This window comes from Protomyctophum parallelum (assembly GCF_964188405.1).
Source record: "Protomyctophum parallelum genome assembly, chromosome: 20".
NCBI lineage: Eukaryota > Metazoa > Chordata > Actinopteri > Myctophiformes > Myctophidae > Protomyctophum > Protomyctophum parallelum.
The window spans coordinates 2,236,674-2,251,516 of NC_139718.1; the positions used below are offsets into that span (position 1 = coordinate 2,236,674).

General features: G+C 45.8%; 1 protein-coding gene across 1 annotated transcript in view; it reads right to left on the reverse strand.

Moving 5' to 3' along the window:
• Positions 1-568: 568 nt before the first annotated feature.
• ralgapa1 (Ral GTPase activating protein catalytic subunit alpha 1) overlaps positions 569-14,843 on the reverse strand; it is a gene marked incomplete at its 3' end in the record, with an annotated part of 71,874 nt that continues 57,599 nt past the window's right edge. Inside the window, exons 21-26 of the mRNA XM_083792746.1 lie at positions 9,960-10,090; positions 8,503-8,725; positions 6,980-7,159; positions 5,568-5,764; positions 1,113-1,304; positions 569-589 (exon numbers count right to left, since the gene is read on the reverse strand). Coding sequence (XP_083648872.1) covers positions 569-589; positions 1,113-1,304; positions 5,568-5,764; positions 6,980-7,159; positions 8,503-8,725; positions 9,960-10,090 — 944 coding nt within the window. The remainder of the gene's footprint in view (positions 590-1,112; positions 1,305-5,567; positions 5,765-6,979; positions 7,160-8,502; positions 8,726-9,959; positions 10,091-14,843) is intronic.

Genomic DNA, 14,843 nt, shown 5'->3' on the forward strand with positions numbered 1-14,843 from the left:
TTGGACAGGTTCTGTTAGGTTACCTTGGCCAGGTTCTGTTAGGTTACCTTGGCCAGGTTCTGTTAGGTTTACCTTGGCCAGGTTCTGTTAGGTTACCTTGGCCAGGTTCTGTTAGGTTACCTTGGCCAGGTTCTGTTAGGTTACCTTGGCCAGGTTCTGTTAGGTTACCTTGGCCAGGTTCTGTAGGTTTACCTTGGCCAGGTTCTGTTAGGTTACCTTGGCCAGGTTCTGTTAGGTTTACCTTGGCCAGGTTCTGTTAGGTTACCTTGGCCAGGTTCTGTTAGGTTACCTTGGCCAGGTTCTGTTAGGTTACCTTGGCCAGGTTCTGTTAGGTTACCTTGGCCAGGTTCTGTTAGGTTTACCTTGGCCAGTTCTGTTAGGTTACCTTGGCCAGGTTCTGTTAGGTTACCTTGGCCAGGTTCTGTTTTCAGGTTGTACCTTGGCCAGGTTCTGTTAGGTTACCTTGGTCAGGTTCTGTTAGGTTACCTTGGCCAGGTTCTGTTAGGTTACCTTGGCCAGGTTCTGTTAGGTTACTGATCTCAGGTTACTGATCTCAGGTCAGAATGGGTTAGGTTACCTTGGCCAGGTTCTGCCAGAGCTCACAGAGGCAGTCAAAGACCTGGGCGTGGATCTGATCTCAGGTCAGTTACCTTGGCCAGGTTCTGCCACAGCTCACACAGGCAGTCAAAGACCTGGGCGTGGATCTGATCTCAGGTCAGAATGGGTTAGGTTTACCTTGGCCAGGTTCTGCCAGAGCTCACAGAGGCAGTCAAAGACCTGGGCGTGGATCTGATCTCAGGTCAGTTACCTTGGCCAGGTTCTGCCACAGCTCACAGAGGCAGTCAAAGACCTGGGCGTGGATCTGATCTCAGGTCAGTTACCTTGGCCAGGTTCTGCCAGAGCTCACACAGGCAGTCAAAGACCTGGGCGTGGATCTGATCTCAGGTCAGAATGGGTTAGGTTTACCTTGGCCAGGTTCTGCCAGAGCTCACAGAGGCAGTCAAAGACCTGGGCGTGGATCTGATCTCAGGTCAGTTACCTTGGCTAGGTTCTGCCAGAGCTCACACAGGCAGTCAAAGACCTGGGCGTGGATCTGATCTCAGGTCAGTTACCTTGGCCAGGTTCTGCCACAGCTCACAGAGGCAGTCAAAGACCTGGGCGTGGATCTCGGGGTCTTTGATGGTGTTGACGTCTCCCAGGATGCCCAGCATGCGTCTCCACATCACCGTGGCAACGTCGGCGTGCCAGCCGCTCAGCGAGCCGCCCGCCATCACACTGCAGTCCTCACCGGGGAACTCACTGGCCTCGTGGAGAGAGAGAGAGAGAGAGACATAGTAACTCACTGGCCTCTGTGGAGAGAGAGAGAGAGAGAGAGACACAGTAACTCACTGGCCTCTGTGGAGAGAGAGAGAGAGAGAGAGAGAGAAGGAGATGAGAGAGAGAGAGAGAGAGAGAGAGAGAGAGAGAGAGAGAGAGAGAGAGAGAGAGAGAGAGAGAGAGAGAGAGAGAGAGACACAGTAACTCACTGGCCTCTGTGGAGAGAGAGAGAGAGAGACACAGTACTCACTGCCTCTGTGGAGAGAGAGGAGAGAGAGAGACATAGTAACTCACTGGCCTCTGTGGAGAGAGAGAGAGAGAGAGAGACACAGTAACTCACTGGCCTCTGTGGAGAGAGAGAGAGAGAGAGAGACATAGTAACTCACTGGCCTCTGTGGAGAGAGAGAGAGAGAGAGAGACACAGTAACTCACTGGCCTCTGTGGAGAGAGAGAGAGAGAGAGAGAGAGAGGAGAGAGAGAGAGAGAGAGAGAGAGAGAGAGAGAGAGAGAGAGAGAGAGAGAGAGAGTGAGAGAGAGAGAGAGAGAGAGAGAGAGAGACACAGTAACTCACTGGCCTCTGTGGAGAGAGAGAGAGGAGAGAGACACAGTAACTCACTGGCCTCTGTGGAGAGAGAGAGAGAGAGAGAGAGAGAGAGAGAGAGAGAGAGAGAGACAGTAACTACTGGCCTCTGTGAGAGAGAGAGAGAGAGAGAGAGGAGAGAGAGACACACAGTAACTCACTGGCCTCTGTGGAGAGAGAGAGAGAGAGAGAGACACAGTAACTCACTGGCCTCTGTGGAGAGAGAGAGAGAGAGAGAGAGAGACACAGTAACTCACTGGCCTCTGTGGAGAGAGAGAGAGAGAGAGAGAGACACAGTAACTCACTGGCCTCTGTGGAGAGAGAGAGAGAGAGAGAGAGACACAGTAACTCACTGGCCTCTGTGGAGAGAGAGAGAGAGAGAGAGAGACACAGTAACTCACTGGCCTCTGTGGAGAGAGAGAGAGAGAGAGAGAGAGACAGTAACTCACTGGCCTCTGTGGAGAGAGAGAGAGAGAGACACAGTAACTCACTGGCCTCTGTGGAGAGAGAGAGAGAGAGAGAGACACAGTAACTCACTGGCCTCTGTGGAGAGAGAGAGAGAGAGAGAGACACAGTAACTCACTGGCCTCTGTGGAGAGAGAGAGAGAGAGACACAGTAACTCACTGGCCTCTGTGGAGAGAGAGAGAGAGAGAGAGAGAGACACAGTAACTCACTGGCCTCTGTGGAGAGAGAGAGAGAGACACAGTGGTGGGAAAGTAACTAAGTACTTTTACTTAAGTAATGCACTTAAGTACAGTTTTGAGGCATTTGTACTTTACTTGAGTATTTCCAATTTCCAGTACTTTTACTTCTATTTTCTATTTACAAAAAATAGCCAAAATAGATGATCTACCAGCTCACAACATGTGACACGTTGTGAGCTGGTAGATCGGCAGTGTTGAAAAAAACAGGAAAAGACAACACTAATCATTGATACATTGATAATATTACGATATCCACAATATTAACCCATTTAGGCCTGAGGCCAATTCTAAAAACGCCTCTAAATCCTGACCTAAGGTTTCTGAAAAACTTCAAATATTTATATAGCAGAATCAACATGTTTACATTTTTGAATACTGTACATACTGTACAGAACCCACATATGGGTTCCCGATCTGAGTGGGTAAACACAAAATGGGTTCCCGCCCAGAATGGGCAATATCTGACATATACATATATATATATATATACATATATATTATACACATATATATACACATATATATATATGGCAGAGGTAGGTCCTACATGCAAACATGATGGTGTTGACATGTGACCAGTCAGGCCCAGCCTGTGTGATTTCTGGTTGGCCGATCTAAGCGCCCCGCGGCCCCGCCCCCGACAAATCCATGCCGGTTTAGTATGGTATCATAGGATTGGTCCAAATCCAAGCCTGTTTAGTATGGTATCATAGGATTGGTCCAAATCCAAGCCTGTTTAGTATGGTATCATAGGATTGGTCCAAACCCAAGCCTGTTTAGTATGGTATCATAGGATTGGTCCAAACCCAAGCCTGTTTAGTATGGTATCATAGGATTGGTCCAAACCCAAGCCTGTTTAGTATGGTATCATAGGATTGGTCCAAACCCAAGCCTGTTTAGTATGGTATCATAGGATTGGTCCAAACCCAAGCCTGTTTAGTATGGTATCATAGGATTGGTCCAAACCCAAGCCTGTTTAGTATGGTATCATAGGATTGGTCCAAACCCAAGCCTGTTTAGTATGGTATCATAGGATTGGTCCAAACCCAAGCCTGTTTAGTATGGTATCATAGGATTGGTCCAAACCCAAGCCTGTTTAGTATGGTATCATAGGATTGGTCCAAACCCAAGCCTGTTTAGTATGGTATCATAGGATTGGTCCAAATCCAAGCCTGTTTAGTATGGTATCATAGGATTGGTCCAAATCCATGCCGGTTTAGTATGGTATCATAGGATTGGTCCAAATCCAAGCCTGTTTAGTATGGTATCATAGGATTGGTCCAAATCCAAGCCCGTTTAGTATGGTATCATAGGATTGGTCCAAATCCAAGCCTGTTTAGTATGGTATCATAGGATTGGTCCAAATCCAAGCCTGTTTAGTATGGTATCATAGGATTGGTCCAAACCCAAGCCTGTTTAGTATGGTATCATAGGATTGGTCCAAATCCATGCCGGTTTAGTATGGTATCATAGGATTGGTCCAAACCCAAGCCTGTTTAGTATGGTATCATAGGATTGGTCCAAATCCATGCCGGTTTAGTATGGTATCATAGGATTGGTCCAAACCCAAGCCTGTTTAGTATGGTATCATAGGATTGGTCCAAACCCAAGCCTGTTTAGTATGGTATCATAGGATTGGTCCAAATCCAAGCCTGTTTAGTATGGTATCATAGGATTGGTCCAAACCCAAGCCTGTTTAGTATGGTATCATAGGATTGGTCCAAACCCAAGCCTGTTTAGTATGGTATCATAGGATTGGTCCAAATCCAAGCCTGTTTAGTATGGTATCATAGGATTGGTCCAAACCCAAGCCTGTTTAGTATGGTATCATAGGATTGGTCCAAATCCAAGCCCGTTTAGTATGGTATCATAGGATTGGTCCAAATCCAAGCCTGTTTAGTATGGTATCATAGGATTGGTCCAAATCCAAGCCTGTTTAGTATGGTATCATAGGATTGGTCCAAACCCAAGCCTGTTTAGTATGGTATCATAGGATTGGTCCAAATCCAAGCCTGTTTAGTATGGTATCATAGGATTGGTCCAAACCCAAGCCTGTTTAGTATGGTATCATAGGATTGGTCCAAACCCAAGCCTGTTTAGTATGGTATCATAGGATTGGTCCAAACCCAAGCCTGTTTAGTATGGTATCATAGGATTGGTCCAAATCCAAGCCGGTTTAGTATGGTATCATAGGATTGGTCCAAATCCAAGCCTGTTTAGTATGGTATCATAGGATTGGTCCAAACCCAAGCCTGTTTAGTATGGTATCATAGGATTGGTCCAAATCCATGCCGGTTTAGTATGGTATCATAGGATTGGTCCAAATCCAAGCCTGTTTAGTATGGTATCATAGGATTGGTCCAAATCCAAGCCCGTTTAGTATGGTATCATAGGATTGGTCCAAATCCACATATAAATGGCAGTAGCCAGTCGTTAGTTTGTGGTTACCCAGGTCGTCGGGGGTTGTGGATGGGTGCGTTTGTTTTGTGGTTACCCAGGTCGTCGGGGGTTGTGGATGGGTGCGTTTGTTTTGTGGTTACCCAGGTCGTCGCGGGTTGTGGATGGGTGCGTTTGTTTTGTGGTTACCCAGGTCGTCGGGGGTCTAAAACATTGAACATGTGCACGGTGTTGTGGATGGGTGCGTTTGTTTTGTCGTTACCCAGGTCGTCGGGGGTTGTGGATGGGTGCGTTTGTTTTGTGGTTACCCAGGTCGTCGGGGGTCTAAAACATTGAACATGTGCACGGTGTTGTGGATGGGTGCGTTTGTTTTGTGGTTACCCAGGTCGTCGGGGGTCTAAAACATTGAACATGTGCACGGTGTCGTGGATGGGTGCGTTTGTTTTGTGGTTACCCAGGTCGTGGGGGGTCTAAAACATTGAACATGTGCACGGTGTTGTGGATGGGTGAGTTTGTTTTGTGGTTACCCAGGTCGTCGGGGGTCTGCTAAAACATTGAACATGTGCACGGTGTTGTGGATGGGTGCGTTTGTTTTGTGGTTACCCAGGTCGTCGGGGGTCTGCAGCACCGAGTGGTGCATCTTCTGGTCCAGCTGGAGGTGTGAGTGTGAGTGGTGGTCAGTGTGCTCCGCTGTCAGGGTGGCGGGGGAGGGGGTCTGGGAACGGGAGCCCCCCAGGGAATGCATGGGAGACGCACTCTCTGAACCTACACACACACACACACACACACACACACACACATATGACACACACACACACACACACACACACACACACACACACAGAGAGACCTTTTAATAAGATAGACCCAAACCATGAATTTGTATGGTTGGAGGACTTGGAGAGACTGAAGCGCCTGTTTCAAAAGTACACCTTTTCATTTGCCTCATTCCTTGAGAAGGCCTCATGGTCAATGAGGAGGAGGGCCATTTACATGTAAAATGGCCTTGTTTTTTTGTTATTTTTTGTTTGAATAATGTACAAATATGTATGAACAGGAAGGACTGTAGTAGACGAAAAATGTACGTCAACGAAAAACGTTCGTCGACTACCTTTTTCCACTGACGTAAACTAAATGGAAACTAAAAATGAGACTAAATAATACTGACAATTTCGTCAACAAATAAAAACTAGACTAAAATATTAGGAAGGGACTATAGTGGACAAGAGATCCAGTATAAGTCATTTTACACTGAAAATAAAACAGTCAAAACGGCATCAAGGCCCGCCAAAAGACATTTTGTTCGACTAAATCAACTGTATGATTTAGTCGACTAAAAGTAGACGAACACTAAACATTCCAGGTGACTAAAATGTGACAAAAACTAAATGAAAACTATTCAGGAGACTGCGACTAAAACTAAAATATAAATGGTGTGACACACAACCGTTGCGTACCAGTAACGGTGACGGTGTGACCATATAAATGGCGTGACAGAGCGTACCAGTGACGGTGACGGTGTGACCATATAAAGGGTGTGACAGAGCGTACCAGTGACGGTGACGGTGTGACCATATAAAGGGTGTGACAGAGCGTACCAGTGACGGTGACGGTGTGACCATATAAAGGGTGTGACAGAGCGTACCAGTGACGGTGACGGTGTGACCATATAAAGGGTGTGACAGAGCGTACCAGTGACGGTGACGGTGTGACCATATAAAGGGTGTGACAGAGCGTACCAGTGACGGTGACGGTGTGACCATATAAAGGGTGTGACAGAGCGTACCAGTGACGGTGACGGTGTGACTCCATATAAAGGGTGTGACAGAGCGTACCAGTGACGGTGACGGTGTGACCATATAAAGGGTGTGACAGAGCGTACCAGTGACGGTGACGGTGTGACTCCATATAAAGGGTGTGACAGAGCGTACCAGTGACGGTGACGGTGTGACTCCATATAAAGGGTGTGACAGAGCGTACCAGTGACGGTGACGGTGTGACTCAAGCTGCTGGTCTCCGAGTCGATGTTCAGCGTCGTCAGACTGGCCACTTCCTGCTCCTCGCAGGCCACGCCCCCGCCCAGGCTGTCCTGGTCCAATGAGCTGCCTCGCCCGCCTCCGGCTCCGCCCCCCACACACGCCTCCGTGGTGAAGGTGAAATCTGAACCACGTCAAAGCAGGGTTGATTTAGTCGACTGAAACAACTACGACGAAACTATGTTCGTCGACTGCCTGTTTTTTCATTGACGAAAACTACATGGAAACTAAATGAAGACTAAGCTACGATGACTAAAACTAAGACTAAATATGTGACCAAATTTGACTGAGAGACTTCCATCGCGCAAATTCCAGAGGAGAAAAACTATTTTCTTTATGAGTTAATAGCACAGGCAGACTTATCACATACTAGAGCATGTCTGAAATAAGTGTCAGAGCTGTACATATGAAATAAATGCTTAAACATGTAGCTAGGTGTAATTTTAGAGACCACAGAAGACGTGTAAATATGAAATAAATGTTTAAACATGTAGCTATGTGTAATGTTAGAGACCACAGAAGACATGTAAATATGAAATAAATGCTTAAACATGTAGCTAGGTGTAATGTTAGAGTCCACAGAAGACATGTAAATATGAAATAAATGCTTAAACATGTAGCTAGGTGTAATGTTAGAGTCCACAGAAGACATGTAAATATTAAATAAATGCTTAAACATGTAGCTAGGTGTAATGTTAGAGACCACAGAAGACATGTAAATATGAAATAAATGCTTAAACATGTAGCTAGGTGTAATGCGAGAGTCCACAGAAGTGAACCTTTCAAGCCTGTTTTCTCAACTCACTGTTTCTCTGCAAGACATTACTCTTTAAGTCATATCTCCAAAACTGGTGGGTCAAACTGAACAACCAATATGTCAATTTGAAGCTATGATTCCCTGCTTTCATATGAAAATTCTAGCCCCTCAGTCAAATTTAGTCACATATACTGACAATTTCGTCAAACAAATAGAAACTAGACTAAAATGTTAGGAAGGGGACTAGTGGACAAGAGATCCAGTATAAGTCATTTTACGACTTGGTTGCATGCTGAAAATAGCAGATCTACAAGCTCGCAACGCGTCGCGCTGTGACGCTTTGCGAGCTTGTAGATCGGCTATTTTCAGCATACGTAACATCAGTCATTACGACGGCATCAAGGCCCGCCAAAATGCACTTTAGTCGACTAAATCAACTGTAGATTTAGTCGACAAAACTAGACTAACACTAAAACGTTCCAGGTGACTAAAATAGGACAAAAACTAAATAAAAGTTTTATTCCAAAGACTATATGACTAAAACTAAAATACACACACACACACACACACACACACACACACACACACACACACACACACACACACACACACACACACACACACACACACACACACACACACACACACACACACACACACACACACACACACACACACACACACACACACACACACACACAAAACCTTACTGTCGAACTTGCAGGTGGAATACTGGAAGGCGTTGAAGGAGTCCGATTGGCTGTCTGAGCTGATGACATCAGAGCCGCTGGCGCTGGCGGGCGACGTCCACTCCGAGGGCACCCCGGGGTCGTCCACGGGTCGGGGGTCGTCCAGGGGTCGCGACCCCTGCTCCAGGAGCTCCGGCAGGTCCCGGGGAACCTCCAGACTGCCGGGGCTGCTCCCACGACGCCCCTGTGTGTGTGTGTGTGTGTGTGTGTGTGTGTGTGTGTGTGTGTGCGCGCGTGCGTGGGCAGGTGTGGAAAAAGTACTCAATTGTTTTACTTAAGTAAAAGTACCAATACTGCAATTCAGAACTACTTCGTTACAAGTGAAAGTACGGAATTGAAAAATGTACTTGAGTAAAAGTACACAAGTATCGGCATCAAAATGTACTTAAAGTAAAAGTATTGCTATTGCAGAATGTGACATTTCACAAGTTCAAAATGTGTAGAAAATCAATTTGAAAATAGCAGATCTGCACACGAAAAACAGCAGATCTACAAATAGTAAAAAGCTGTTTCCGGTGTGTGACACCGGTGTACAGCAGCGTATACATCAGGCAAAAGGGTGTTTGGGGAAAAACATAACTCATAACTCAATCTTGTTCTTTTTGGCATAAATCAGTGCTATTGAACACCCTTTACGTCTGTGTGTTGTTTCATAAATCAGTGCTATTGAACACCCTTTACGTCTGTGTGTTGTTCCATAAATCAGTGCTATTGAACACCCTTTACGTCTGTGTGTTGTTTCATAAATCAGTGCTGTTGAACACCCTTTACGTCTGTGTGTTGTTTCATAAATCAGTGCTATTGAACACCCTGTACGTCTGTGTGTTGTTCCATAAATCAGTGCTATTGAACACCCTTTACGTCTGTGTGTTGTTTCATAAATTAGTGCTATTGAACACCCTTTACGTCTGTGTGTTGTTCCATAAATCAGTGCTATTGAACACCCTTTACGTCTGTGTGTTATTTCCAAAATATTGAACCGATGGAAAGTAGTAAAAAGTGCTTTGGACAAAACCTCTTAACTCCATTGGACCCCTCACACTGTCTGCTAAAGCTACTAACTCCACCACCTCTCGTGGAAGTAATTGACAGTATATACAGTAAAGTCACAGAACCAACTCTGATGAGGCAGTAGTGCTTTGTTTTAACCCATTCTGACCGGGCACCCATTTTGGTGTCGGCATCATGTCGTGCTTTAGCTATTTAAAAATAGCAGATCTACAAGCTCATATCGCGACACCGAGTGGCGCGATACGAGCTTGTAGGTCTGCTATTTTTTGAAAAATCGAAGAGCGACTGACATTTTTTAGAATCTGATCTCAGGTCAGAATGGGTTCATCAGACCAGTGTGTGTCCGGCGGAAACCTCGTATGAATCTGATCTCAGGTCAGAATGGGTTTTATTTATCATATACTGACCGCCGTCCCTCTGGCCCGGAGCCTCTCCTGGATGAACTCGTCCATCAGGTCGGGGAAGTTGGGGTTGGCGCTGCCCACGTCGCTGGACACGGGACGGGCCTTCTGGACCACCTCTCGCTCCTCTTTGTTGGCTACACGCACACGCACGCACACACACACACACACACACACACACACACACACACACACACACACACACACACACACACACACACACACACACACACACACACACACACACACACACACACACACACACACACGGTAAGGGCACGCACAGGCGGGTTGGACGACGGATTGTGGACGCACAGACAGACAGACAGACAGACAGACAGACAGACAGACAGACAGACAGACAGACAGACAGACAGACAGAGACAGAGCTGTATGATGTAAAGTTCGACAAACAACAGCGATGACTCTGCAACATACGGTATGCAACATGTGTCTACTCTCCTCTGTACAGTAAACCTCATGTGTCTTAGCCTACTCTTCTCTGTACAGTAAACCGCATGTGTTTTAGCCTACTCTATTTTGAGCATGCAACAAATATTGTTAAATTACTTATACTGGATCTCTTGTTTTTCGTCAGTGTAAAAAGGTAGTCGACGAACATTTTTCGTCTTGGTTTTTAGTCGACGGAATCACCAGTGAACGATGAACAGCTCGTTAGCGTTGTCAGAGGACAGCTGGTACACCAGAGGTGATAATTAAACACTGGAAATGTCACCGTACCCCTCAGGCTACCGGGAATTATTTATTTATATGGGGGGAAAAAAGTCCACTCCAAAAACAGAATTCACACGAATTACTAACTGTCATCTTTTACATCACAGTGTTTGAATTGTCCATCTGGGAAAGAGAGCCTAGTGTTCACTTGTGCAACCATTGAAAATATAGCAGATCTACAAGCTCAAGTGAGCTTGCAGATCAGCTTCGTCCACTACTTCTTAAACATGGGAATCCTAATTTATGTAATTTCCTAGATTGTTCTATGATTTATTCATGAAAAAAATAAATACGTTTTTTTAAAATGTTTTGAAATATTAATTATGTGGGACCAAAAAAGGGGTCCCGACCCTCTGTTTTCTACTCAGTGATAAAAAAAAGACCACAGTAATAATTCATAGTGTGAAAGTATTGTTCTAGCGGGCCTAGTGGGTGGGCTCTAGGACCCTGCAGTAGGCCTAATGTGTGTGCTCTAGGACCAGTATTAAAAGCAAAGCAAACGGTGCGACACGTTACGACCGACCAGAGAAGCAGATATTAACTCGCCCCATGCAGTGCGAGAGCAAATTAACTCGCCCCATGCAGTGCGACAGCAAAGCGACAGAGAAACAGACCACCTTGTTACAACAGTCCAAACAGACAGGCAGCATACGTTAGTTTCATTTAGCTCGGGTTCAGTTGAAGGCGAGTTACAGTTGTTTTGCAGGTTAGCTGGTATTTAGGCAGCCAGTGAACGAGTTAATCACTTCAACCCCGTACACCCATTTACTGCTATCATCTATTGAAAAATTAGGACCTAATTCACGCCAGCATTTTTTTTCTAGTCAAGCTCTTATTTTGAAAAAGCCACATTTTGACTCGACCGGAAGTGGGCTTAACCCTGCCAGCTTTACGTTGCCAAGACAACCTTTGTTTACATGATCAATCTATGCCGGTGAACTGGAGAGCTCCACATCGCCGCCTCTGTGCCGTCAAAGAAACGCTGTTTTGACCAAAATGCCATCTGGGACAAGGAATAGGAGATACAGGAGACGGAAAGAATGGATTCTTATGGCGACGACGATCTAAGATGAACGATCCAGTGCTGTGCTAACAACACAGCTAGCTAACCGGCTAACGTGAGTAGCATTATGGGTCGCTTGATCGAATGCACTATAAAAGCGCAATTGCCGAAGGGCTTCGGCAAAGGCGGCAAGTGTCAGCATCAAAATTAGGCTTCAATTGACAAAGGGCTTTGGCAATGGCGCGGAAAAGGTTAAGTCGACTGGAGTCCCGCAGGGCTGTATACTAGGAAGGGCCGTCCTTGTTTTTTTTTGTTCTACACCAAATATTTTTCCAGTGTGCAAATGTATAATTTGTTGAGCTGGTGGGGTGAAGTGACCGCAGACTGGCTCAGTGCATTCCCCAAAGGAACTGTACTGTGTGGGTCGGGTTGACGTTCTAGCGCTAGCGCTAACACGGAGCAGCTAACGACAGTTAGCCGCGGCTTTGAGGACATTAAAGCCGTGATGTTAGCTAATGCTAATTACACAGTCCTAACTCCTATAGCTATTACACACACACACACAGCCAGACAGACAGACAGACAAGGCCTGGGCCTGAACAGGCGCTGCAAATATCAATTATTTTTAAGCGTGTGTGTGTTTTAATCTACAGAAGAGTACCAGATGGGTGGGGCTATAACCACGTCCCGACTCCCAATAATTCCAAATGTTGTCGGCAAAGCCGGTACATTGACTTAAACTGCCTTTCATGTTGTCCATTGTGGCAAATTCTACCCATCTGGTAAGAAAGTGGAACAGAAACAAACAATCTCTCTACAGACAACAACACACTAGGACTTTGATGTCACCCCCCCAGCCAGCCAAAGAACTGCAGGTTGTAACTAGAGATGTCCCGATTACTGGAACGGTATTGGAAAAGTATCGCTATCGGCCCTTATTTGGTCGGTATCGGCGAATATGTCTAACACTATGGCACTATGGCCGGGAAATAACATGTCGGGGCATGTGGAGTTTGCTTTGGAGTTGCCCAAACTGCAAGTTTGAGTGAGGAGTCTGCTATGAACACAACACAAGATATATAGCTATTATTAGTATTATAATAAATTATTATAATAACAATAATAATAATTATAACAACAACAATAGGACATACTGTATAGCAGTGGTTCCCAAACCTTTTAGCATGTGACCCAGAAGAGAAATTAGTGTCTGGCTGGGACCCAAACTAGTGAAAATTGCAGATCTACAAAATACTAGATCTACAAGCCCATGACGTGGCACGAAGCAGCGCGTTGTGAGCGTGTAGATTACTTAAATGTTTGTTTTCAAATTAATGGAATTTCTTGGATTTTCCATTTTTTATCCCCGTGAAATTACTGAGAAAATAAAATAAATCACTGAATTAGCTTATTGTTAAAACATAATTACTTAATCCATTCTGAACGGGAACCCCTTTTGGTGTTAGCATTACTTTATGCTTTAGCTATTGAAAAATAGCAGACCTACAAGCTCTTAGCGCGCCACCGAGTGGCGCGCTAAGAGCTTGTAGGTCTGCTATTTTTGAAAAATCGAAGAACGACTGACATAGTAAACATAGCTTTTTCAGAAAACTGTCATTTTCAAACAGACATTTTTAGAATCTGATCTCAGGTCAGAATGGGTTAATTTACAAGAAGTCTACACAATTAAGATAACGTAGAATAATTGTTATTTTGATCAATGTTTGCCAAAAGCATAATTATGGAATTGTAGACAAAATCTTATTGAAACGACAAAAAAAAAAATCTTTACTTCTGGGTCTGAGACTAGAGGCTAGATCTCATCAAAAGGTGGTTCCGTGTCTCAAATGGGTCAGAGAGACTAGATCTCATCAAAAGGTGGTTCCGTGGCTCAAATGGGTCAGAGAGGCTAGATCTCATCAAAAGGTGGTTCCGTGTCTCAAACGCCAAATAAATAATGGACCTTGACATGAAAAGGGTTTGAAAACCACTGGTATACCAGCCAAACTAAACTAAAAGCATGTGAAGCAACTGTGATTTCAGCAAATCCTGGATTCCTTTTCTTTTCTATCCATTTCGTTTCCACAAAGGGTTAATTGTCATAATAGTGAGGTAGGCCATTCTCAACACAATAAAGGGGACGTGTGCTGCCCTCTGGTGGCGGCGTTGTGTCCTAACAGGCTTTCTATCCCTAGTAGGTTTGAGCTGAACATATGGTGTGCAGTGCACATGATGGAAACACACAGTAGCACATTTAACAACACCAAAAAACCTCATATGAGCCAACAAGCAAAACAAGGCAAACATTGGTACTGTACGACTGTACGTGGATGTTTTTTTTTTTTTTTTTGGGGGGGGGGGGGGGGGGGGGGGGATTTGTGCTTGCTCTGCATTGCCACATGGGTCTCCCCCCCCCACACCTTTTCCTTTCCTTTCACTGACTTCTTTTGGGGTTTTTCTGTCACCTGTGGGTTTTTTTTTCTTCTCCACAAAGCCTGAAAATAAATGGCTGGAGTTTTCCCGGGGAGGAGGTTGAAGGAGGAGGAGGAGGAGGAGGAGGAGGAGGTCGCGAGGAGGCACGAGGAGGTCGCGAGGAGGAGGAGGAGGAGGAGGCGCGAGGAGGTCGCGAGGAGGAGGAGGCGCGAGGAGGTCGCGAGGAGGAGGAGGAGGCCGCATGCAAACATCCATGAGGTTGAGAGAACGACGGAGGGGAGAGGAGGAGGAAGAGGAGATGAGTTCAAAGTCCCAAACCGTAAGGAGAGGAGAGGAGAGGAGAGGGGGGGGGGGGGGGGGGGGGGGGGGGGGAGGAGAGAGAGAGGGGGAGGGGGGGGGGAGGAGGTACAGGGTGGGGGGTTGAATGGGGAGGCGGGGCTGCCGTAGGAGGGCTACGGCGTTCAAGGAGGAGGAGAAAAAAAACACACGCCAAAAAAAAACAAAGTTTCAGTCCAGCAGCAAGATGATGAGTTTCAGCCCAAAAATATATAAAAAACCATTCATCACAACAAACCAACCGGTTAAAAAACATAAGGAAAGAAGAGCTGCCAGCCGGGTGCGTATGCGTTTAGACGGAGAGATTATCTGTCAGCCTGGTCTCTGATGATGATGTCTACTGATGTGGTGTCTGTCCGGGTGGTGCTGGGGTGGTGGAGGTG